A 27,444-nucleotide genomic window follows, 5' to 3' on the forward strand; every position below is an offset into this window, starting at 1 on the left:
CAAGCGTAGAATGTTCTTTGCAAATCAGAAATATTTTGAACAAGGAAACCAATCTAGCAGCCTGTTAGCACACTTAGTCCATCAGAACACTTCCTCCCCAGCTATTTTGAAAATTAGAAGCCCTAATGGTGTTGTTCTCACTGCTACGTCGGATATACTTTCTGCATTCTCTGATTTCTACAAAGATTTATATGTCTCTAGGTTTACAAAGTCTGCAGAAGAATTACGGGTATACTGTGAATCTATCACCTGCCCCTCTATAACTAATGAACAGAAACTCCTACTTGATGGCATGATCATTATAGAAGAGCTAAATGAGGCAGTGACGGATATGTCTAAGGGGAAAGCCTCGGGGCCTGATGGCATACCTTTTGGAGGTTTATTTGAGATACAAAGAGCAGTTACTCCCAGAACTCCTTCATACTTACCATAAATCTTTGTTAGCAGTGTCCCTGCCTGACTCATTTTATGAGGCCACAGTAGTGGTGATACTTAAGCCAGATAAGGATCCCTTCGAATGTTCTTCCTATAGACCCATAGCATTGCTTAACATGGACTATAAAATATTGACCAAGGTATTGGCAAATAGGCTTAATGGTATTCTGCCTTCTATTATCCATCCTGACCAGGCTGGGTTTATACAAGGGAGAAGTACATCGGACAACCTACGCAGAGTCCAAATTGTCTCCCAGATTGCATCGCGACAGGGTGCGGACTGGGCCTTGGCATCTTTGGATGCAGCCAAGGCCTTTGACTCCATTGAGTGGCCATACTTACTCCATATTCTGCGTGGGTTTGGATTTGGTCCTGTGTTTTGTCAGTGGGTCTCCTTATTGTATTTACATCCCAGAGCGGCGGTGTTTTTAAATGGACAGCTCTCTCCATATTTTAATTTAGCTCGGGGTACCAGACAGGATTGTCCACTCTCCCCTTTATTATTTGCTATTGCTGTGGAACCCCTGGCTATTTTACTTAGATCTGATGTGGTTTACTGGGGCATACCCCTAAGCTCTGCGGAGCACCGAGTGGCATTGTATGCTGATGACCTGTTGCTATTCATGTAATCTCCTGATGAATCCTTAGATACAGTGAAGGAAATAAGTATTTGATCCCTTGCTGATTTTGTAAGTTTGCCCACTGTCAAAAGACATGAACAGTCTAGAATTTTTAGGCTAGGTTAATTTTACCAGTGAGAGATAGATAGATTTAAAAAAAAAACAGAAAATCTGTCAATTATATATATTTATTTGCATTGTGCACAGAGAAATAAGGATTTGATCCCTTTGGCAAACAAGACTTAATACTTGGTGGCAAAACCCTTGTTGGCAAGCACAGCAGTCAGACGTTTTTTGTAGTTGATGATGAGGTTTGCACACATGTTAGATGGAATTTTGGCCCAGTCCTCTTTGCAGATCATCTGTAAATCATTAAGATTTCGAGGCTGTCGCTTGGCAACTCGGATCTTCAGCTCCCTCCATAAGTTTTCGATGGGGTTAAGGTCTGGAGACTGGCTAGGCCACTCCATGACCTTAATGTGCTTCTTTTTGAGCCACTCCTTTGTTGCCTTGGCTGTATGTTTCGGGTCATTGTCGTGCTGGAAAACCCAGCCACGAGCCATTTTTAATGTCCTGGTGGAGGGAAGGAGGTTGTCACTCAGGATTTGACGGTACATGGCTCCATCCATTCTCCCATTGATGCGGTGAAGTAGTCCTGTGCCTTTAGCAGAGAAACACCCCCAAAACATAATGTTTCCACCTCCATGCTTGACAGTGGGGACGGTGTTCTTTGGGTCATAGGCAGCATTTCTCTTCCTCCAAACACGGCGAGTTGAGTTAATGCCAAAGAGCTCAATTTTAGTCTCATCTGACCACAGCACCTTCTCCCAATCACTCTCGGAATCATCCAGATGTTCATTTGCAAACTTCAGACGGGCCTGTACATGTGCCTTCTTGAGCAGGGGGACCTTGCGGGCACTGCAGGATTTTAATCCATTACGGTGTAATGTGTTACCAATGGTTTTCTTGGTGACTGTGGTCCCAGCTGCCTTGAGATCATTAACAAGTTCCCCCCGTGTAGTTTTCAGCTGAGCTCTCACCTTCCTCAGGATCAAGGTTAACCCACGAGGTGAGATTTTGCATGGAGCCCCAGATCAATGTCGATTGACAGTCATTTTGTATGTCTTCCATTTTCTTACTATTGCACCAACAGTTGTCTCCTTCTCATCCAGCGTCTTACTTATGGTTTTGTAGCCCATTCCAGCCTTGTGCAGGTCTATGAACTTGTTCCTGACATCCTTAGAAAGCTCTTTGGTCTTGCCCATGTTGTAGAGGTTAGAGTCAGACTGATTGAGTCTGTGGAGAGGAGCCTTTTTATACAGGTGACCCTTTAAGACAGCTGTCTTTAATGCAGGCACCAAGTTGATTTGGAGCGTGTAACTGGTCTGGAGGAGGCTGAACTCTTAATGGTTGGTAGGGGATCAAATACTTATTTCTCTGTGCACAATGCAAATAAATTATATATAATTTTGACAGATTTTTCTTTTTTTTTTCTTTTTTTATATAATCTATCTCTCACTGGTAAAATTAACCTAGCCTAAAAATTCTAGACTGTTCATGTCTTTTGACAGTGGGCAAACTTACAAAATCAGCAAGGGATCAAATACTTATTTCCTTCACTGTATGTGATCTGTTTTATATACTATGTTTTAGTTTATTTCTTGTATGTTTGAGATTTATTGTAATGTCATGCATTGCTGACATATTGTAACACGCACTTTTGTATTACTATTGGGCATGTCCGCTGCGCGGGGGCCCAGAAGTTTCTTTTACCATTTGTGTTTATGTACCTCCTTCAATAAAATGAGTTTAAAAAAAAAAGTAATTGGATAGGTAAGTGAAAGGAATCTCAGGGGTTTCTTAAAAAAAAAAAAAAGGACCATATCATCGGCATATAAACCCACCAGTCGTCCTATCCTTCCATGTGATGCCCGTAATGTCTGGTGAGGAGCGGAGTCTAAGTTCTATTGCTGCAGCAAATAAAGCTGGAGATAAGGGACAACCCCGTCTCGTGCCACGAGCTAGAGGGAAAGGGAGGGAGGGAACGTTGTTAACAGCCACATTAGCTATAGGGGATGCATAAATCAGTCTAATCCATATTTGAAACTGGGGACCAAAGCCAAAACGTGTCAAGCAGGCACATAGAAAGGACCGTTCCACAGAATCGAATGCCTTCATTGTATCCAAAGAGGCAATTGCCCATGCCATATCATGTTCTCTGCATAACTGTATAATAGTTTGCACCTTCCTAATTTATAGTAGTGGACTTTCCTGGCATAAACCCAGCCTGATCTGAGTGGATTATAGAAAGGATAACCTCATTTATTCTTCTGGCTAGCATCTTAGTCAAGATTTTGTAGTCTACATTGACCAGTGATATGGGCCTATAGGAGCCACACTCAAGAGGGTTTTAGTAGCACAATCGTAGCATCATATAATGTAGAGGGAACTGAATGTAAGTGTGAGGCTTGATTAAGGATATCCAGTAGGAGTCGGCCATAGTGTCCAAATGCCTTCTATAAACATCTATAGATAGCCCATCGGGGCCAGGAGACTTATTCAAGGCCAAATCCCGTATTTCATCCTGAACCTCTGCTACTGTAAATGGGGCATCTAAACTGGATACTTGTTCAGTGTTCTTTAAAATCACATTTTCTGTTTTGTGGTTTCTGTTTCAACCCTTTTTAGTAGAAGAATTAAACTGTATAGTAGTAATAAAATGCTGGGGGAAGGAGAATTGTTTTTTTCAGGGGAGCCTCCTCACCACCTTTTACACATTCAGACACTGTTGTAGTAGAGAAAAAATGCCTTCCTTCCACATTGCACTGAGGAACCTATGGCAGCCATCTTTCTTTTGAACATAGGCTAAGCCTCTGAATTAGGCCTCATGCACTCTTCCTTCACCGTTTTATTGGCCGTTTTTGACGGATCTATGTGCCCGTTTTGTTATCCATGTTCACTCCGTTTTTCCGAGCGCCGAGCATGGTACTGTCCAGGGTGCTGAAAGAGTATTGTTCAGCGCTAGTCGCTGTACAAGGTGCTGAAAGAGTTAATGGGCTGCACTGATCGGCAGTAACTCTTTCAGCACCCTGGACAGTGACTAGTGCTTAAGAATGACCATGCTCGGCGCTTGCAAAATACAATTCTAATGAAATAAAAAATAAAATCCGTTCATACTTACCCATAACTCCCTGCTTTTTCCTCCTGTCCGGCCTCCTGGGATGATGTTTCATCCCATGTCACCGCTGCAGCCAATCACAGGCTGTAGTGGCGGTCACATGGGATAAAAGCCATAACAGAATGCCGGACTGGATGACGTCAGAAGGCCAGCCTCCTGGGATGACGCTTCATCCCATGTGACCGCCTCTGCAGCCAATCACAGGCTGCAGCGGCCACATGGACTGCCGAGTCATACAGGAAGGTTGGACTAGAGGAAGAAGAGGGACTTGTCACCAAGACAACGACCGGGGTACGTATGAACTGCTTTTTTATTTTTATCAGCAGCCTTCTTCTCTATCAGTGCTGGATAGAAAGAAGTGGCTGCCGATTAGTGTAATAGCTCTAATGTACTTCTGCCCACCCGCCCGTTGCTAGGCAACTGCTCCGTAACACACGGACGGCACACGGATACCGTCCGTGGTGTGGCCTTCAGTTTTTTGACGGCTTCATTAACTTGCATGGGCCTCACGGTCACGGAATCTCGGACCAAAGTAGGACATGCTCTACTTTGGATCGAAACGGAGCAACGGGACCGTCAAAAAAACAAGTGTGCATGGCCCCATTGAAATGAATGGGTCAGGGTGCTAGTCGTCCGAAAAACGGCTAGCACCCTGACGGAAAAGACTGAAGTGGGCATGAAGCCTTAATCCTTGTTTAGGCCTATACATCATTTTTATTATCCATATTGTACTTACAACCCTCAGGGAAACCAGTGAGAAGAGCAAATAGAAAACAAAATTGGATAGTGTCTTTAACCCCTTCAGGACCAAGCTCATTTTGGCCTTCAGGACCAGACCCATTTTTTCAAATCTGACATATTTCACTTTATGTGGTAATAACTCCGGAACGCTTTTACCTATCAAAGCGATTCTGAGATTGTTTTCTTGTGACACATTGGACTTTATGATAGTGGAAAAATGTGGTCGATAAATTCAATATTTACCAGTGAAAAACACCAAAATTTGGTGAAAAATGGCAAAAATTTGCATTTTTCTAAATGTAAATGTATCTGCTTGTAAGACAGGCAGTTATACCACACAAAATTGTTGCTAATTAACATCCCCCATATGTCTACTTTAGATTGGCATCGTTTTTTGAACATCCTTTTATTTTTCTAGGACGTTACAAGGCTTAGAACTTTAGCAGCAATTTCTCACATTTTCAAGAAAATTTCAAAAGGCTATTTTTACAGGGGCCAGTTCAGTTGTGAAGCGGCTTTTAGGGCCTTATATATTAGAAACCGCCAAAAAGTCACCCCATTTTAAAATCTTCACCCCTCAAAGTATTCAAAACAGCATTTAGAAAGTTTCTTAACCCTTTAAACGTTTCACAGGAATTAAAGCAACGTAGAGGTGAAATTTTCAAATTTCATTTTTTTTTTGCAGAAATTCATTTTTATTCTATTTTTTTTGTGTAACAAGTTTTTTACCAGAGAAACGCAACTCAATATTTATTGCCCAGATTCTGCAGTTTTTAGAAATATCCCACATGTGGCCCTAGTGTGGTAATGGACTGAAGCACTGGCCTCAGAAGCAAAGGAGCACCCAGTGGATTTTGGGCCTCCTTTTTATTAGAAAATATTTTAGGCACCATGTCAGGTTTCAAGGGCTCTTTCGGTGCCAAAACAGTGGAAATCCACCAAAAGTGACCCCATTTTGGAAACTACACCCCTTGAGGAAATTATCTGGGGTATAGTGAGCATTTTGACCCCGCAGGTTTTTTTGCAGAAATTATTGGAAGTAGGCCGTGAAAATAAAAATAGTCATTCTTTCAAAGATTATGTAGGTTTAGCTAATTTTTTCTAATTTCCACGAGGACTAAAGGAGAAAAAGCACCACAACATTTGTAAAGCAATTTCTCCCGAGTAAAACAATACCCCACATGTGGTTATAAACGGATGTTTGGACACACGGCGGAGCTTAGAAGGGAAAGAGCGCCATTTGGCTTTTGGAGCTCAAATTTAGCAGGAATGGTTTGCGCAGGCCATGTCGCATTTGCAAAGCCCCTGAGGTACCAAAACAGTGAAAACGCCAAAAAAGTGACTCCATTGAGAAAACTACACCCCTTGAGGAATCCATCTAGGGGTGTAGTGAGCATTTTGCCCCCACAGGTGTTTCATAGATTTTATTAGAATTGGGCAGTGAAAATAAAAAAAATCCTTTTTCTTCAATAAGACGTAGCTTTAGCTCCAAATTTTTAATTTTCTCAACAAATAAAGGAAAAAAAGAACCCCAACGCTTGTAAAGCAACTTCTCTGGAGTACGGCAATACCCCACACGTGGTCGTAAAATGCTGTTTGGGCACACGGCAGGGCTCAGAAGGGAAGGAGCGCCATTTGCTTTTGGTGTACAGATTTTGCTGCATTTGGTTTCTGGTCGCTATGTTGCATTTGCAAAGTCCCTGTGGGACCAAAACAGTGGATCCCCCCCAGAAGTGACCCCATTTTGGAAACAACACCCTCAAGGTATTCACCTAGGGGTGTAGTGAGCATGTTAACCCCACAGGTGTTTTGCAGAAATTCATGTGCACACGATGTGGGAGAATGAAAATGGGAATTTTTCCTTAGATACGCCAATATGTGGTGCCCGGCTTGTGCCACCATAACAAGACAACTCTCAATTATTATGCGGTGTTTCCCTGTTTTAGAATCACCCTACATGTGGCCCTAATCTTTTACCTGGACATTCGACAGGGCTCAGGAGTGAAAGTGTACCATGTAAAATTGAGGCCTAATTTGGCGACTTATAAAGTATTGGTTCACAATTGCAGAGGCTTTGATGTGAAATAATAAAAGAAACCCCTGAGAAGTGACCCCATTTTGGAAACTGCACCCCTCAAGGCATTTATTAAGAGGTGTAGTGAGCATTTTCACCCCACGTGTCTTTTCCATAAATGATTGCGCTGCGGAAGGTACAAATTAAAATGTTTCCCTAGATATGCCAATTCAGTGTCAAATATGTCATGACCAGCTTGTGCCACTTTTTTTTTTTATATACACCGTTCACCGTACGTTATAAACTACATGTTACCTTTATTCTGCGGGTCAGTACGATTCCGGCGATACCAAATTTATAGAACTTTTTTATAACTTTTTGCACAATAAAATTACTTTTGGAAAGAGAATGTATTTTTTCTATCGCCAAGTTGTGAGAGCCATAACTTTTACATTTTTTCATCGATGGAGCTGTGTGAGGGCTTGTTTTTTTGCGAGACGAGGTATAGATTTTATCGGTACCATTTTTGGATACATGCGACTTTTTGATCACTTTTTATTTCAATTTTTGGAAGACAGTGACCAAAAAAACAGTAATTATGGCAGTGTTTTGTTTTTTTACGGCGTTCACTGCGCTGGATAAATAACAACATAATATTTTTATAGTTCAGGTCGTTACGGTCGCTGCGATACCAAATATGTATGGCTTTATTATTTTTTTCAATAATAAATGACTTGATAAGGGAAAAAGGGCGATTGTGTTTTGTGTTATTATTTGAAACTTTTATTGTATGTTTTCCAGCTTTTATTTTTACTTTTTTTACACTTTTTTTTACACTTTTCTTTAGTCCCACTAGGGGACTTGAATGTCCAACTGTTTGTTTGATGTTCTAATACATTGCACTACCTATGTAGTGCAATGTATTGGAACTGTCAGTTGTTCACTGACCGCAAGCCGATCAGGCTCCGCCTCTGGGCGGGGCCTAATCAGCTTACGTAATGGCAGACAGGAGTCCATTGTTAGGGCTCCTGTTGCCATGGTAGCAGTCGCCAGCCTTGCCATCGCATGGCAAGGCTGCCGATTTTCTACAAACCTCTAGGATGCAGCGATCACAATGGATCGCTGCATCGAAGGGGTTAATGCCAGGAATCGGAGCTAGCTCCGGTTCCTGGCGATAGATCGGGGTGTCCGCTGTAACATACAGCGGACACCCACTGCTGATGATGCCGACTCAGCTTCTGAGCCGGAAGCTGAGCCGGCGCCATCTTGCGATGTTACCGGAAGCCTCCTGGGCCCCGCCGACGGGGCATAGGAGGATTCCGTTACAGGCTGATCGGGAGGTAAGCATTAGCCCTCCGATCGCCTTTGCAGCCACCGGCAACCCAGCGATCACGTTGCTGGGGTGCCGGTGGCTATAAACTCCTCACATGCTGCGATCTCTATTGAACGCAGCATGTGAGGGGTTAATCGGTCGGATCGGAGGCTAGCTCCGGTACTGGCCGATACCTTAGGGTGCCAGCTGTAACATACAGCTGTCACCCGGTGGTGATGTCGCTGGCTCAGCTCCTGAGCCAGCTTCATCTCCATGACGTACATTTACGTGAAAAGGCGGTAAGCCACCGATTTTAATGACGTTTATATACGTGATCCGGAGGGAAGGGGTTAAGGCTGGGTTCACACGGAGTTGTTTGCAGGAGGAAAATCTGCCTCAAAATTCTGTTTGGAATTTTGAGGCAGATTTTCCTCTGCCTGCACGCCGTTGTTCACAGCGATTTTTCGCTTGCGGCCATTGAGCGCCGCGGGCCTAAAATGCTGCAAAATATGCTTTCTCTGCCTCAGTGATTTCAATGGGAGGTCAGAGGCGTAAACGCCTGAAGATAGGGCATGTCCCTTTCTCCCACAAGCTGTTTTTTCCGCTTGCGGGAAAAAACACCTCCGCCTCCCATTGAAATCAATGGGAGGCGTTTTCGGCCATTTTTTGGCGAGTTTTGCGGCGTGGTTTCCGCGTCAAAAAACTCGTCAAACTGTGTGAACTGGCCCTAAAGGGGTATTTTTAACCTAGCTAGGCCGTGTCTGTAACTTTCGTGAGAATGAACGGAGAGAGCCATGGTCACCCCTGTCATCGTACCCCCACATTCTGGAGATGGATGCAGATGCTCTGAGACCCACACCTCTCTGTCATTTATGGCATATCCTGTGGATTTGCCATACATGTATACATTGGGAATACCCCCTTCAGGAATATGCGGTAGTAGAATATTAATATCCAAGTAAAGAATTTATTCTGTGCAATTTAAATGTGAATTTGTTTTAAAGTAGCATTGGTGCAAATAAAATTTGTCATTGTGTTGGAGGCCGTAAACATTGACCCAATAAATGTTATTTGTGTGTTTACAGTTAAGTGTTCGAGGGAAAAATAAGAAGGAAAAACTGGAAGATTTCTTTAAAAGTGTAGTGAAATCGGCTGATGGAGTCATTGTTTCTGGGACAAAGGTGAGCTAAATGTTTTTCACTATTGTGCATAGTGTTATAAACAAACGCTGACAACTTCTTCTCTTTTCCGATTTGTCTTTCAAGGATGTAGATGATTTCTTTGATCACGAGAGGACATTTCTTGTCGAATATCACAACCGAGTAAAGGATGCAAGTGCAAAGTCTGATAAGATGACGAGATCCCACAAATGCAAGTTTCTTCATTAAAATTATAATTTATTGCGAATAGAAATAGTTTTTTCTAAGTCTGACATAAACCTAGTATAATCCGTTGAAAGATTGTTTATTTTTTTGGTAAGATTTAATCCATTCCCATCACTGATCTGTAGATTTACGTCGGCGAAGGGTATTTAAATATGGCACCCGCTCAGTAGAGCGGGTGTGATGGCCGCCCGGTCTCTGCTGTGTTACAAGCGAGCATTTGACCCCTCCGGTGTCAGATGTGACTACCGGCATTTGAGGGGTTTTTACTGCCCCTTTCACTTCGGGGCCGGTCACCGGCTCCCATGTGGCAAGATTGCAGGAGCCAGTGTATCCCTCTAGCAGCTGGGAGCTTTCTGAACGCTCCCAGACCTGCTATAGGAAGATTGCTATTGAGACCTGCCTGTGGTAAGTCTCAATAGCAATGCACTGATTTTCCATACTGCCATACTGTGATATTTCAGTCTATGGCAAAAGCGATCTAATCGCAGGTTCAAGCTCTCTAGGGGGGCTAAATAGGAGTAAAAAAAAAAAAAAGCCCAAAACTACCCGATATATAAAAATATTTATCTAATATGGTGAACGCCATAGCGGGGGAAAAAACTATCAATGGCCGAATCGCAGTTTTGTTTTTTTTTTTGGCCAATTCAAATGCCAAAAAATGTGATCGAAATGCCTGACATTCCCCAAAATGGTTTTAATAAAAACGACCATGTACAAAAAGACGCCTTACACAGCTCTATACGCAGAAATTGATGGCGGTTAAAAAATAATAATTCAAAGTTTGAAAGACTAAAAAATTTTTGTAAGGTACTAAAACTTAACAAACTATACATTTGGGATCACCGTGATCGGATTAAGCCACAGAATAAAGATGTCATTTTCACTGTACAGAACACCATAAAAACAAAACCCATAAGAACATGGAGGGACTGCTGTTTTTTCCCAATTCCACCCCATTCAGAATTTTTTTTTTTTCCAGCTTCCCAGTACATCACACAATATTAAATCGTACGATTACAAAATACAACTTGAAAATTAAGCCCTCATATGGCTGTCAACGAACAAATAAAATTATGAGCTTTTGAAGGCAGGGAAGCAGAAACAAAAGCATAAAAACAAAAATTATTCTGGTCCTGAAACGGTTAATGTCTGCCAGGTTTGTCAAAATAAGATCAGACCGCTTTAGTGAGAGAGGCACAGATTAAATTCTATGAACACCTTTGAAAGGGATTTATTTATATATATATATATATATATATATATATATATATATATATATATATAATTTTTTTTTTTTTTTTAATAAAGGTCAGTCAGTGTGTTTGCAACTTTATAATTAGTTTTTTTTTTAAAAATGTTTGTTTATTGAGATGCTTTCACTGAACCTGACACGCAGGATCCACCTGCTATCCGGCACATCTAAGTTCATAACTTAGATTTGATAGATTACAGGACACGCAGGACCTGCTGACACTGAACCAGTCAAGTCCGTGGGATTGACGTATTGTTCGCTAAGACCTGAATCAATCTGCTCTGTAAGCAGAATAGTGTAGCTGTATCTCAAAGTAAGAATAATCTTACAGAAGAACTAATTATGAAGTTGCACCAAACTGCCCTTTTTTATATAAAAAAATAAATCCTTATCAAAGGTGTACATAGCCTTTTTAAGTCGTCCTAAGCCTAATTTTTTTTCTGCACCCAGTACGGTGGCAATGCCGGTTTGTGCTGATAAACACAATTTAGATTCACTGCAGTATTTAAAGATGTTACAGTGGGATAACTATCGCCTATCCATAGAATAGGTGATAAGTGTTTGTTTGATTACTGTGGGACCCGTCGTTTACGCTCTATTAATTCTCGAAGGGATTTTGCACTGGAAACTGAACGTGATGAGCGCATTGCGTTCAGATTCCGGTCAGTCACTTACACAGGGGCCTATGCAGCTATTATTGAAAAAAATTGCAGATCTCGGTATGATAATGGCGTTTCATGAAGCCAAAACTTTTAAGGAAGTTTTGCCTACACCAGACAACCACTTCTCTGCAAACTTATCAAACATGTTCTAATCTAATATACCTGATATGGATCAACTTTGTAATTTACTTACTGTTCACAGAATTTGCATGGATAAAGAAAAATGCTAAGTTACTGCCACTAGGTGTCTCCCTTCCTGTAATCTGCTGGCCAAACCCCCCCCCTCCCCCCCCTGTTGTCGAGCAAAGTTCATCCCTGGTTACTGAGCAGAATAGACAGACTGCAGATGGTTGGGATGTGTCTCTTCACAGTCTGCCATTAGAAGTCTATGGAGAAGAGAGGGTGGAGCAGAGTGAGTTAGACCGACACGCTGTCAATACAAGTCTGGAGTAAGTGAAAAAGGTACACTCAAACATGCTGCAGCAGCTCCTGGTTAGTTCTCACCCTAGTGCTGGGATTCTCAGCTACACTGCTCATTACGGCTGTATAAACTCCTCCATGCTGCAGCAGCTTCTGTTTACACTCCTCAACGTTGAACTTGCAACACCAAGAAGGAAAAGTTCTGGAATTATGGAAATCACAGGATCGATATGCAAATGATGAAAAAATGGAAATCAAAATATTACTAACATCTTCGTTTATTCGGTATAGAGTGCGAGTGCCACGTGCAGAAATACTTGCCCTAGCACGCGTTGGCATGCTATCAATGAGGTTAATGGTTGTCTGAGGAATGTTATGCCACACTGAATGCACTTGAACACGCAAATCATCAAGTTTGGCGACTGGTAGCTCCCTTTGCAATTGCCAACCAATGACATCCCACATGTGCTCGATGGGAGACCAGTCCAGATATACTGCAGGCCATGGTAGCACATTTAAGCCACACAGGCTGCTCGCAGGAGCAGCATGCGGCCTGTTTTTGTCCTGTTGAAAACTAGCTTCTGGGACACTTTGGAGAAATGGCTAGACTAGAGGGGTCTGACTACTGTATGTTATGCCAACTCGCACCAGTAGGACAGGTGTGACGTTCCCTTGTTAAGGCCTCTTCATGGCATTGCCCACGTGGTCTCCAGACCAATCATTGCATCCGAGACAAAAGCGGGACTCCTCACTGAAAGGGATAGACCTCCATTGCCGTCTTGTTGTGCACCATGATAGCCATTGAGAGCGGTGGTGTATGGTCAATGGAACACATGTAGCTGGACGTCTGGCTCGTAGCCCAATGTCGTATCCGCCTTCTGATTGGTTGTGTCTTCCAATCAGACTATTCGTCCATGCAGAGGTTCGCCTCTGCACTACTTGCTGTCATTCCCGTTCGTTATTGTTCTCCCAACCTCTGAGACGTGCAACGTTGAACGGTGCTGACCTCGGCCTAGACGCATATCTATCTGCCTGAGTGATAAATAAAGGTCTCTCAGTTAAGGGATTCTGTCCCCCTCAGTCTGTGCCAAGTGGTGATAACTGGCACGTCGACAAACCGGCATCGCACAATCATCCCACACTACTTGATCCGGTTTTTGATGTTTCAGGTGGCTTATAAAAACTTTCCTTTAAATCTGACTCTTATGCTTCTCCCACATGCCACAGATTGGAGCGAGGTGCTTAAAGGGAATGTGTTGCCAGCAAAACATGTGTTTTTTTGTTTTTTTTTTAATTAAACATTTAGTGTGTAGGTGATTAAACATTGTTCAAATTTTTTTTATTTTTTTCACGAGTCAGGAAATATTATAAATTAGATTCTAATTTATAATATTTCCCATTGCTGGTCACTAGATGGAGCTATTCCCAAAATTGCAGCATTGCATGTGGTAAAGCAACCACATTGCTTTTTGCTGCAAAATTGGGGAAAAAAGCACTCGCTCTAGTGAGCTCTGAGAATCCCCCCCCCCTCCTTTATCCTGGCTAGTGCCGGGATAAACGAGGGGTTTGAACGGTCTAACCTCCTACACTGTGTGTCGCCATTTTTTGAGCTAACACACAGTGTAGTAGGTTTACATACAGTAGTAAACACACACAAACACGAACATACACAGAAATCTCTTACCTGCTCCTGCCGCCGCGGCTCCGTCCGCTCCGTCTGCTGCCGCTGGTCCAAGTGCACAAGTCCGGAAGCCGCGACCGGAAGTAGTAATCTTACTGTCCGGCCGCGACTTCCGGTCCACAGGAAAATGGCGCCGGACGGCGCGCATTTCAAATTGGACTGTGTGGGAGCGGCGCATGCGCAGTTCCCACACAGACGGCGTACACAGAAGTGGATGGGACGGGACCCGTTCGCAGTCCCTATGGGACTGTGGCTGCCGTATTCCATGTCTGTATGTGTCGTTAATCGACACATACAGAAATGGAAAAAAAAATGGCAGCCCCCATAGGGAAGAAAAAGTGTAAAAATAAGAAAAAGTAAAACACAAACACACAAATATAAACGTTTTTAATAAAGCACTAACATCTTTAACATATTAAAAAAAAAATTGTGATGACACTGTTCCTTTAAGAATTTGATCATTTGCTGATCTTAGATTCACCTGCTACTTCCTTGACTTGCATAACCTTATGCCTTGTCCTTCTTGGTGTTGCAATTTCAATGTTGGGTGTATATATGTGATAACAGAGCAGAATTCTCCTTTTCTAGCTCTATATGTGCAGTGTATATAAGACCACAGTTAGGCTCCGTCCACTAGCACAGAAACAACTGAGAATTGGAGAGAGCCTGCAGAGGGGAGAACTGCTAAAAAAATAAATAATATAATGGCCAGAAATGGTGGTGTTCCTCATGTACACACACATGACAGATTATTCTGAAAAGTTAGGTACGCTTTAACCGAACAGACTTCGTAACCCAGTAACTGAGCACATATGGCAGCTGATGAATTTATAAATTCAAGTGATTAAAAATGAACTTGCAGCACAAGTGGAAAAGTTTTTCTCTTGGGTTACATTTTCTTTTCCTCTTGCTTTAGGTGTTGCTGACGATTACAACCGAATAGGCTCCTCCATGTACGCGTTGGGAACCCAGGATAACACTGACATATGCAAGTAAGATACATATGTACATAGAAATCTTTGACTGCATCTTTGGAGGCAGTCTTTGACCAGTTTTTCGGGAATCTCTAATACAACCGTTCCTTTAACCCCCTTCACGCTCGAGGACATGCCTGTACTTCCTGGTGCAGGGAGGGTGAATTGTGGAGGGGGCTCATGCGCTGAGCACACTCCATACGCTCTGGGTGTCAGCTGTGTATTACAGCTGACACCCTGGACTAGCTGCCAGGAACAGTGATCGCAGCATATGAGCCGTTAGAAAGAGGGGTGGTCCCCTCCGAAAGCCCCTCAGCCCCCGATTGCAGAGTGCCAATGGTTGTCATGGCAGCTCGGGGGCCCAATTAAAGCCCAAGGTCAGCCGCCTTTCTGCCTCAGAAGCCTGTAAAAATTACTATTAACAGCGATCTGACGATCACTGGTTTAAATCCTCTAAGGGGACAAACGGGTAAAAAAATTGAACAAAGTTTTCAGTAGTGTACCGAAAAAATAACAAAAGTTTAAAAAAAAATCCTTACGAAATGTTAAAACTGGTATCACGTCTGTGAAAGTTCAAACTATTACAATCTAACGTTGTTCAACCTTCTTGGTCAACGCTGTAAAAAGAAAATATTACTCCCAAATTTGCTGTTTTTTGGTTTCCTTAGCTCCCCCAAAAAATGGCATAACTGTGGGGTACATGCGACTTTATAATAAAAACCACAGCTCGCCTTGAGAGAAAAAAATAAGCCCTCACACGGCTCAATCAACGGAAAAATAAAATTACGGCTTTCAGAATATGGTGCCGCTAAACTTTTTTTAACAAATAGTTTTTTAGTCGTAAAACATAAAAAAAATTGGTATTGCCGTAATCGTATCAACCCTTAGAATAGAGTGAACATGTCTTTTTTACCACACAATGAATGTCGTAGAAACAAAACCCCCAAAAAATGGCGCAATAACGTTTTTTTGCTTCTCACCCCGCTAATAATTTTTTGGCAGTTTCCCAGTACATTAAATGGTGCCATGAAAAACAACAATTTGTCCTGCTAAAAGCAAGCACTCATGGCTGTCGATTTAAAAAAAAAAAAAAAAAAAAAAAACCTTTTAGAAGGCGGGGAAGAAAAAAGGAAAATCAAAAATTGTCCATGTCATTAAAAAAGGGCTTAATAGTACAAATGCCAAAAAATGCTGAGTATAAGAACTCAAGCTTGATAACCGCACTTCCACCCTCCTGAAGAATGTCAAAACTTGCACATTTACTGTCCTCCAACTAGATATAAATTTTATGTTTGCAGCCGACACAGGAAGTTTATAACCAGTGTAAATGACAACTCCACTTCCTACATTTATTCCCAGTGATAACATGATAAATCACGAGGTTTCCTGTGTAGTCAGTTTGTTCTAGTTGACATGTTCCCCACTACATTTTGTAGGTTCTTAAAGCCGTAGAAAATACTGTAGCCACAAAGTTGATGTGACAAAACAAATCTCATCCACACGCTGCGTAAATAGTGGAAAAACTGCTCAAACTGACCTGCAGTGCAGAATTTTATTCCGCAGCATGTCCATTATATTTTGCGTAAACGCTGCTTATTTTTTGAGGCAAAACCCCTAAAAAATTGCGGCAGTTGTGTCTTTTGCAGTGCGTTCGCAGAGATTCCGCCTAAACGCAACTCAGAAGGAAAAAAAAAAAGCTTATACTTACCCAAGATTCTGTGTTGCTTCATCCAGACTGGCCTCCTGGGATGGCTCTTCATCCAATGTGACCGCCGCTGCAGCTGTCTCCTGGGATGAATGGTCATCCCAGTAGGCCGGCCTGTGCTGCAATTTTCTGAAGTTGACATTCCGAGTGAAATACTTCAACACAGTTTATTTTTATTGCCCAGAATTCCCTGCGCCGCATAGGGTGGATATGCTGTGTTATTTTACGCAGCGTATCGGCACTCTGAACTTACCTTAAAACAATCAAAAACAAGCCCTCTCTATTGGGGGAGGGGGGAATTATTTCTATAGCCAAAAAGTTATTGCTGTTAATCTTGCATGAACTATACGTTGCCTGTCTGGTCACTGAAGAGTGGGCAATACTTAATAAAATCCCCCACTACTTTTTCTTTTTTTTTTCTCCAACAGATTTTTCCTAAGAGTGTCTGAATTGTTCGACAAGACTCGTGTATGTATTTCAGTTCTCACTACCGCTATGGCAATTTCCTCAAAATTAAGTGACTGTAGCTGAGCCGTGTCAGAATGACCTTGACATTCTTTGTGGCAGTGAAAATGAAACCTTTGATTTATGGTTCTAGACGTGAAATCCGGCTTAATCCCCTTAAACAGAGGAATCATCACCTCGTGTACCAGTGTTGCAGACCATTGCTTCTTTATTTCTTATTCAGAAACATTGGTCCACGTTTATTAAGCGGTGTACGCCCGGTTTTAGTGTACACGGCGCCTCTAATAATTCAGTTTTTAACGGTAAAATGTGCAACTTTTTCTCATAGCTTGCCAAATTTGGTGAGCAACGAGAATAGTGGGCATAGTCTTCACGTAGTTTTGGCTACATTTATACATGACCTCCAGCTTGGACGTCATGTGTATTCAGAATCCTGACACTTCTGAATCTTTTCTGTGAGATTTCCAGCAAGCCACGCGTAATCTCGCGAGATTACGATGTAAACGAGATTTCGTTTCCCTTGCTGGAAATCCCACAGAAAAGATTCAGAAGTGTCAGGATTCTGAATACACATGACGTCCAGGCTGGAGGTCATGTATATTCATTATCAGGACACTTGAGTAACGTTAATGTCTGTGTATGTGGCTGCACATCGTGTTCTAGTAAGAACGCGATGCTCCTGTGTAAATGAATGGAGAGGGGTGCATGTCGCTGATTGGTCAGCGTCATACACTCCTCTGTACAACTGGGCGTTGTAGATAACAGTGATGCTTTTTATTTAGAAAAACTATCTATTTTAAACCACTTTATTAGCGATTTTTAGCTTTATGCTAATGAGGTTCTTAATGCCCAAGTGCACGTGTTTTTACTTTTGACCAAGTGGGCCTTGGTCGAAAGTAAAAACATGTCCACTTGGGCATTAAGAAACTCATTAGCATAAAGCTAAAAATCGCTAATAAAGTGTTTTAAAATAGATAGTTTTTCTAAATAAAAAGCATCACTGTCATCTACATTATAGCGCCCATCTCCTTATGTATGAGATAGGGCACTTATAATGTAGTGACAGTCTCTTTAAATTCACAATTATTAAAAAATAATAATTCATCTTTTTTGGTCAACAATATGGCCAAAAAAACCTACAAATACATACAATCGATGTAGAAAACATTTAAAAACAATCTCTTGTAGAGCCATCAAAGTCCTAATCAATAAGTTATCCACAAATTTTTATCAAGTGTCCAGCAAGGATTAAGTATCTAGAATCAGACCCCAATGTAAAAAAAAACAAAAAACACAGATCCTATGTTAGGAAGCACTGGTAAGCGACTTACCAAGCTATCCGTGCACAAACCATTCATTTGGAAGCCGAAGGTTAATGGTATCCAGCCAGGTGAGCTGATCTAACATTTATCCTCTATTTAGTGTAAAATTGATAAATTGTGATCAGTGGGGGTCTTACTGCTGTGAACCCCCCCCCAGCCGCAGCAAAGAGGTCTTTTAAATGGAGCTGCAGTCAAGCTCCATACCATAGACTAAAGAGCGGTAACACATGCTTGACCACACTGTTCACTCCAGCGGTTTTTGGGTGTCCCAGCATTCAGCCTACACCGATCTAACATTTATCAACTTTCCAGTGGATAGATAAATTTTTAGGCTGGAACACCCATTTTATATATATTTATACTATTCAGCTGTGATACAAAGCTTTTAAATCCCCCTTCATAGACTTTTTTTTTTTTTTTTTTTTTTTTTTAATCCGGTAACTTTTTATTAAAACAAACAAGTTTTTTAAATTTTCCACAATACAAGCGTATTCCATCCCCCTACAAGCACTTACAGTACCTGCAATGACCCCCTTCATAGACTTATTAGGAGACATATCAAAACTGATGCAAAGGAAAATGTGGAGCAGTTGCCCATGCCAACCAGTCAGGTGGCTGATCTATTTTTGCTACAGCCTCTGAAGAATGAGCGGTGGAATCTGATTAGCCGTCCTGGGCAACTACTCCACTTTACCTTTGCACCAGTTTTGCTATATATTCCCCCATAGAGTTCAATGATAAAAATTCTGGTTGCCTACAGGTATACTTCCTGAGATTTCTGTTTTAGGAGATGCTTGCGTTTCCCATAAAATAACCATGCTGGTGCGCCTGTTCTTTAGAGTGCGCCATTGCTGTTATTCCTCCTGAAAATGTATGAATTAAGTGACAGTTGGGCATTACCATAGTGTCTCCCCACACGGTCTGGCACTGTCAGCACTTATTGGACAGTGTGTGGGGACATGCCCCATTGACAAGGTGAATTGTAACATCCAGTTGTCAATTTATTAACCGATTTCTTGAAGGCATACCAGAGTACTCCACGTAGTGTCGTTCAAGAAAAAAAATGCTTTAGGCCGTGTTACCACGCAGCGTAAAGGCTGTGGAATATCCGCAACTTATTTCTGTTCGGAAATTCTGCAGCATTTACAGTAGCAGCAAAGTGGATGAGATATAGATAATCTCATGCCCGCGCTAGGGGAAAAAAACGCAGCATAAACCTTAATAAATTGACCTGCAGTGCAGAGTTTAAATCCGCAGCATGTCCATTTATGCTGCGTTTTTGTTGCTTTTCTGTTGCGGGTTTTCCCACATTGAATTCAATGAGGATGCAAAACCCGCAAAAAAGCCAAATTTTGCGACTCTTGCGGCAGAATCCCAGCGATTCCGCTACAAAAATCGAAACTCAGGGAAATATGTAAATAAATCATACTTACCCAGAACGCTCCCCTTCTTCCTGCAGTCTGGCCTCCTGGGATGAGGTTGCATCCCATGTGACTGCTGCAGCCAATCCCAGGAGTCCAGACTACGTGCAGAGAATAGGGAGGGGGTAAGTATAAACTACCTTTTTATTCCGCAGCGGAAATTCCGTCTGAAAAAACGCACCACGATGTGGTGCGGTTTTTCGGACCGAAGGTGCTGCAGGTTTTTACGCAGTGTATCAGACCCATGGGAACCCGGCCTTAGAAGTATTTTGAGGGGAATGCAAGTAGTTACTACAACTGATAAATTAAAAAAACCTGCGCTCTGACTACTATAAAATTGGTCCAAAGTCTGCTGAGATCTCCCAATACCTTTAAAGTAAAATAAAAAAAATTGTAACTGGACATTTAAGGGTGGACATTCATCTTGAGGGATCTGATGGATTAGTCAAGACAAAAACAATGTCCCAACTGTATGTGCCTCATTTGTATCTATCATCTTGCCTCTTTTTTTTTTTTTTTTCCTCTTAGAAAATTGAGGCCCGGATATCAGCTGATGAAGACCTGAAGCTTTCCGATCTCCTAAAATATTATTTAAGGGAATCGCAAGCTGCTAAGGTAACTGGTTTAGTGTTTCTGTTATTTAAAACCTGTTAAGGCTTTGTTCGGACTTGTATTAATGGGTTACCTCAAGCTTTCCAGTGGTTGTTTTTTTTTTTTTTTTAACAGGATGAATACGCTAAATCTTGTGTACCACCCAAAAACTTTAAATCTGAAACCTGATGGACCCCATTTGAATCACTGGTCTCCATCAGGATTTCTTGGTAACCGTTCTCACATGTTCTCTGCTCACACGTCATGGTTTCCACCTATAAGAGACTTGCATGATCGTTAAAGGGGTCTTACGACTGTTTCTGCTGAGCACTAGATACGTTCAGTAAGGCTAACGATGATCCAGGTATAGGAGTGTAAGTTTGTAAAAAAATGACCACTGCCCCCAGCAGCTTCTTGTATTCGTCTATATCTGGGTTGGTAGGTGGGCTTACAGCCCACACATGTGACTGCAATTCAGAGCAGCCTGGTTCAAGCTCCCAGAGCCACAGGAGCAGCGTAACTTTACTGAAAAATAATTCTATCTGTAGAAGGAGGAGCACATCCATCCAGATAAGAAAAGCAAGAGTTTGTCAGCTCACCGTGCATAATTCCCCTTTAGGGCTCGTCCACACGCTGCGGAATTGCCATGTTTTCTCCGTCCGAAATTTTGGACAGATAAAACGCAGCAGAATACAGTAACTTCACAGTGGATGAGATTTAACATCTCATCCACACGCTATGTAAAAATTTTGAGCTGAAATTCACATGCGGTGCGTATTTTTCGGACCGTAGCATGTCCTTTCCTGCTGCGGAATGTGGACAGAATTGCTGCGTTTTTCAGAGGACATGTCACCATCTCCCAGCATTGGGAAAAACGCAGCAATTTACGCAGCAATTTACGCAGCGGAATATCTGTTTATCATAGGAATTACTGCTGAAATTTTCTGCAGAGATTCCATTGTGTGTGGACAAGCCCTTAGGTTTCACATGGTCTAAGTTGCAGGGAAGACCGTAAGGCCCAGTTGGAGTCCTTTTTGGTTTTTTTTTACACTGATTTTGTTGCAGAAAGCGCGTCTGAATCAACACCAAGGAACTGTTAAAACTGCCTCCCATTGATTTCAATGGGGGGGGGGGCGGAGGCGGAGGCGTTATTTTTTCCGCAGCGGCTTTTATTTGCTTGCGGTAAATTTCACACAAACTTTACCGAAGTGTCAGGATTCTGAATAGACATCACGTCCTGGTAGTGATGTCTATTCACTGTCAGGACACTTCAGTAACGTTAATATGTGAGTAAGTGACTGCATATAGTGATCTAGCTAGATCACTATGTGCTGTGAAAATGAATGGAGAGAAGTATATGACGCTGATTGGTCAGCGATATACACTTCTCTCCACAACGCCCACTTGGTCAAAAAGTAAAACACGCCCAGTTGTCCACTCGGACATAAGTCACTAGCATAACTCTAAAATGGGTCATAACTTTGATCGTTTTTCTAAATAAAAAAACACTGCTGTAATCTACATTACAGCGCCTATCACATTATGTACAAGATAGGGCACTTATAATATAGTGACCGAGCCTCTTTAAGTCTACGTTAGATCACATTTTAATGCATGCAGACGGAATAGCAGGATAGTTTAGATCAAGGGTCTCAAGCCCGCGGGCCGCTTGTGGCCCCTGAGGCTGTCATCTGCGGCCCGTGGGACACAGAGCCGCTAGTATCGGCTCTGCTACGGGACTATGTGGAATTCCCTGACATTGCTGTCCATATATGGACCGTGTTGTCAGGGTCTTCCCCAGTGCGGAGTCCCGGGCAGAGCGCTAGTATCGGCTCTGCTCAGGGACTCTGGAATTCCCTGACATCGCTGTCTATATATGGACACGCGATGTCTGGGACTTCCCCAGAGCTGGACAATGATGTAAGGAGCGCAGCTGGAGTCCCAGTAGGAGCGCTACTAGCGCTCTGCCTGGGACTCCAGCACTGGGGTTGCCCCTGACATCTCTGTCCATATATGAACAGTGATGTCAGGAGCAGAGCTGGAATCCTAGGCAGAGTGCTAGACGCGGCTCTGCTCCAGGACTCCAGCTCCGGGCAAGCCCCTGACATCAATGTCCATATATGGACACTGATCTCCGTTTCTTCCCCAGAGTTCCGGAGCAGAGCCTATACTTGTGCTCTGCTCTGGGACACCGGCTCTGGGGTTGCCCCCAACATCACATTCCGGTCCAGGAGGATCCCCTGACATCACTCTGTATGGACAGTGACATCATGGGCTCCTGCAGCAGAGGAATCCCGTGCCAAAGCGTTGGCAAAGCTCTAGCTGGGGATTCCACTCCTAGAGGGAGCCCCAATGGAGCTGTCTACAAGGGGTGTGTGTTTGTCACCATCTACAAGGGGTGTGTGGTACTATCTACAAGGGTCGTGCGTGTGGCACTGCATCTACAAGGAGCACTGTGGGTGTGTGGCAGTATCTACAGAGGACACTGTAGATACTGCCACACACCCCTAGATAATGGCAGTATCTACAGAGGGCACTGTGGCACTATCTAAAAAGGGGCTGCCCAATCTTGACATTTGTGTATTTGCCAAACGCTGCCAACTGAGCCGCCGGACTGCATTTAGCAACACTTAAGCTGGAAAACGGGATTGTTGAAATAAGCACGTGGAGAAATCTCGCAAATTTCCGTTAAGTTTAAACCTAGGGGTATTATAGTAGTGTAGTATTATAGTAATGTAGTATAGTAGTTCAAATAACTAATTGATTAACAATAATTTTGTATTGTATCAACTTTGAAAGTAATGTGGCCCGTCACATTTTTTTTCTATATGTGGCCCACTTACCCGGCCAAGTTTGAGACCCCTGGTTTAGATGAAGTTGGAAGCAAGCTATGTTGCCCGCTTCTGTGCACTGCGCCTGCCCGGAGCGGACTTAGCGATCTTTTTGGAACGGTCTGGTTCTATCACAGGATGGCATAAAAGATCTGCACGTGGCCGACCACCACAGGAGAGGACTCCAGGTGGTTGTGTACATGGGCAACACCTCTCTAAGATGTATTCTAGGCAGGAGGATAACTCGAGATAATTAGATTAATTATAATGTATTCTAGAAAATGGCACTATTTCCCATACATTTAGATGCAGTCTTATTTGCAGGACTACACCTTTAGCTGCTTTGTTTCCGGACTTAAAATATACATACTTAAATGCTGCCAGATCTTATCAGCATTGCACAGGAATACAAAAGTGAAAGGCGATAAATCATTTGTCCCCTTGAAATATTCCTACTCTCAAGCCTTAGTGTGACCTTTGTGTCTCAAAGACCGGCTATGTTTTCAGCACTTCAGTGAATTTGTAGTCAGATGGTGAAATGTGCTTTAAAGGGAATGTGTCGCTAGAAATTTTATTTATTTATTTATTTTTTTCATTTAAACAATTACAATTTGAGTGATTACACATTGTTTTAATTTTTTCACAAGGAAATATTATAAATTAGATTCTAATTTATAACATTTCCATGTGCTGGACACTAGAGGGAGCAGTTCCCAAAATTGCTGCATGGACACTGTAAAGCAACATCATTGATTTATGCTGCAAATTTGGGGTGGACACAATCTCTCTAGTGTCCTCACACAATCCCCCCTCCCTTCTGGCTAGTGCCAGGAGAAGGAGGGGTTTGAATCTTGAAACCTCCTACACTGTGTGCCGCCATTTTCTGAGCGACTGTAGGAGGATTGGATATAGGGCTCAGCAGACAGTATAACACGAACGTAATACACACATCACATACATGAACATAAATTACCTGCTCCTGCCGCCGCCTCCACTCCTATTCCTTCCGCTTCCTTGAACATATGGCTGGAAATCGTCATCTTACTGTCCGGCAGCGGCTTCCGTTCCACATGAAAATGGCGCCGGATTTCGTTCTGCGAACGAGCTTCGTTTTGGTCTGTGTGGGAGCGGCGCATGCGCCGTTCCCACACAGACCGTGTACGCTTCAGAGAATGGAATGGTTCCCGTTTGCATTCTCTATGGGGTTGCATGTGCCGTATTCTATCTCTGTATGTGTCGGTAATCGACACAGACAGAGATGGGGGGGGGATGGCAGCCCCCATAGAGAAGTAAAAACACAGTAAAAAGTAGAACATGAGTACACCAATAAATAAAATTAGTTAATATATTAAAAGCAATATAATAAAAAAAAATCATGACACCTTCCCTTTAAACCATCTTGACTGTCATCCACATTAAGAAATCGATATCCTTTAGTAGATCCACACTACCGTCCACTGCCGGATGAATGCAGCTTCTATAAGGATCCATGGGATAGGCTATGTAGAGTTCACTATAGGGTAAAATCACAGTTTTGGTGCAGTTTTTTTAACCAAAGCCAGAAGTGGATCTGAAGGAAAGGTGTATAGAAAAGACTGATGCATCTCCATTCTTTGGTGTCCACTCCTGTGTTTGGCTCAAAAAACTGATCCAAAAACTGCATCAAACTCGTTGTGTCCTGGCCTTACAGAGGTTTAGTGGCCTCCAGATGAACCTGATCCTTGCTGGTACTCCTGTGCTACTGGTTAACTCCTCGGGATAGAGGGAACATTTATATAGAGCAGGGCAGTATTTCTTTCCAGTGTTCAGACCCCTAGTTGAATATAATGTTCCCCCCCCCTATCACATTTCAATAACTTTTTTTTTAGTTGAAGGAAAGGATATGATTAATACCCTTCTAAAAAAAGATTCTTAATGACAAAGGCAGAAAATAATAATTGCTGCCGTTCTGATAACTATTCTCATTTTCAGGATCTCTTGTACAGAAGATCTCGCTCTTTGGTAGATTATGAAAATGCCAATAAAGCACTAGATAAAGCAAGGGCTAAAAACAAGGATGTGCTGTCGGCGGAAACCACTCAGCAATTGTGCTGCCAGAAGTTTGAAAAAATCTCTGAATCTGCTAAACAAGGTAACACAATAAAGTATGAATTATCTTCGAGATGTCTCTACCCATAATGGCTCATCTATGCAACGTGCTCTAATAATAGTCCAGTAACCTTCCAATTTAAATTGAAACGATAAGCAACTTGGACTGTATGTTTTATAATAGAGCGACTCTGAATAGTTGGTAATTCTCTGTACACACTGCATTAGTCTAGGGAGGGGTAAAAAAACAAGTCCTTTTGTGGTTTTTGAAGAATTGCTCAATTGCATTTTTTTTTTCTGCACAGTGGATTGTCGTGTGACTCATTAAAAATGTGACCTGCTTTTGCATACTTGTAATTGCAAAATGATCACGCCCTTATTTCTACATTCTAAAATAAAACTGGAAAAAATTCTTTGTGGGGTGGAATCAGAATGAAACGGCAATTCCTCTATTTATTTATTATTTTTTTTGTGGGGGGCGGGGGTTCGTTTTTACATCATTTACCGTGCCGTAAACGACATGTTAACTTTATTCTATGGGTCAATAAGACTACAGCGATACCAAATTTATACAGTATATATTTGTACAGGTTTTGTGTTTTTTTAGTACTTTTACAAGGAAAAAAAAACTAATTGCTAAAAATTAAAATTGTGGTGTTGCCATAACAAAGCATTTTCAAAAGCGCTGACACGTTTCTAAGCTTTTTCCTTTTTTTTTTTTTTTTAAATGGAAAGATACAAAACAGGAAGAACAGATTCCAGGAACAGGCATCTGATAGAGGCGTTGGCAACAACATTGTAGATGAAATTCAACATCTGTTTTTAAAAAATAAAAAATAAATAACCCAAAAAAACACTAGCAATAACCGAGTTCTGTAAAGCGCAAATCCACCCGTTCTATTTGTTCAAGTCTATTACATCTCTGTATAACTAACATTTTATTTAAAATCGTTGCTAATGTAATAAAGCAAATGTCTGATAGCTGAGGTATCAAGAAAGGACGCACGGTCACTGAGGAAGGGGGTAATCGTTTCTAACCCCACCACGTAAATTAACGTGCTAATGGCATGCAGTTCCAATTGGCAGGATCGGGCTGTCACACTGACAGCCCCTGTTTGTACTGTGACTGGTAACTGAAAAGTCACTAAATATCCTGATGATGACTGGCGCAAGGTCGAAACGCGTTGCATTCCTGAATCGCAAATAAAGAACCTTTTTTTTTTTTTGTTTTAAAAATGAAAGTACTTGGGGGCGTGGCTGACTTCCGCCGCGAGCAGTCGCATGCTGTGAGAGCTCCGTCCCGGCTCCGGTGTTTCTGCATTAATCCTGCTGTAAAACTTCCCGCAAAAACTTCTTGAACGTGGGGCAATCGCAGGCACAGTAGAGGAGAGCTCAAAATGAGCAAGACACGCAATTCGGCGGCCGCTGACCGCCTTAAAGAGTTCGCCAGAGCAAGTAGCCATCATGGCGCCGTTACTCCTGGACAGCAGCATGACGAGGCGGACCCTCAGGGAGATGAGGATCCGGAACCATCACTGAAACAAGTCACAGCACAGCTCCTGACTGCTATACGTGAGTCTACTACTTCTCTTACTGGGAAAATAAATGAGGTTAAGGTGGACCTTGGATTGATGCGTCAGGATCTCCAGAAGCTAAGAGACCGGGTTCGTGATACCGAAACTCGGATCTCGCAAATAGAGGATGATTCTGCTCCTGTGGCGCGGCAAATCGGGGCCTTGGAAAGGGCTGCAGAAGCATGGGCGCAAAGATCGGATGATCTTGAGAATAGGATGCGCAGGAATAATGTTCGTATCCTGGGCCTGCCAGAGCGTGCTGAAGGCAGAGATCCAGGGACATTTATGGAGCAATGGCTCAAAGATACGCTGCCTGATGCTACACTGTCTGCGGCCTATGCGGTTGAACGAGCACATCGCGTTCCCGCCAGACCACCACCGCCAGGGGCCATGCCTAGGCCTATGTTGGTTCGCTTACTCAGCAGCAAAGATAGAGACGCCATTTTGAGAGCTGCGCGCCAAAAAGGCCAGATCACACACAACGCCGCTACGGTCACGATTTTTCCAGATTTCTCTGCAGCACTCCAGAAAGCTCGAGCTACATTTGTCGGCATTAAACGACGGTTGAGAGATCTTCAGATTCAATACTCCATGGTCTTCCCAGCACGGCTCAGAGTTGTACATCATGATAAATCTATCTTTTTCAATACTCCGGGAGAGGCTGACGAATGGCTGAACAGCCGAAATAACCTAGGCCCCAGACCATGATTGTGGTTTTACTATCCGACACCTAGAATCGTGGACACGGAGACTCTGGGACTTTTGTGGAGCTG

The 27,444-nt window shown here is 42.6% G+C and overlaps 1 protein-coding gene across 2 annotated transcripts in view; it reads left to right on the forward strand.

Moving 5' to 3' along the window:
* LOC142664638 (sorting nexin-6) overlaps positions 1–27,444 on the forward strand; it is a 75,377-nt gene that overhangs the window by 36,728 nt on the left and 11,205 nt on the right. Inside the window, exons 7-13 of one of the 2 annotated variants that reach the window (XM_075843816.1) lie at positions 9,386–9,481; positions 9,566–9,671; positions 14,617–14,692; positions 16,808–16,847; positions 20,116–20,202; positions 24,981–25,140; positions 25,833–25,931. In XM_075843816.1, coding sequence (XP_075699931.1) covers positions 9,386–9,481; positions 9,566–9,671; positions 14,617–14,692; positions 16,808–16,847; positions 20,116–20,202; positions 24,981–25,140; positions 25,833–25,873 — 606 coding nt within the window. In that variant the 3' untranslated portion in view covers positions 25,874–25,931. Of the gene's footprint in view, positions 1–9,385; positions 9,482–9,565; positions 9,672–14,616; positions 14,693–16,807; positions 16,848–20,115; positions 20,203–24,980; positions 25,141–25,832; positions 25,932–27,444 lie in introns of those variants that run through there. The other variant, XM_075843815.1, reaches the window with a different exon arrangement.

Source organism: Rhinoderma darwinii, chromosome 12 (genome assembly GCF_050947455.1).
Source record: "Rhinoderma darwinii isolate aRhiDar2 chromosome 12, aRhiDar2.hap1, whole genome shotgun sequence".
Lineage (NCBI taxonomy): Eukaryota > Metazoa > Chordata > Amphibia > Anura > Rhinodermatidae > Rhinoderma > Rhinoderma darwinii.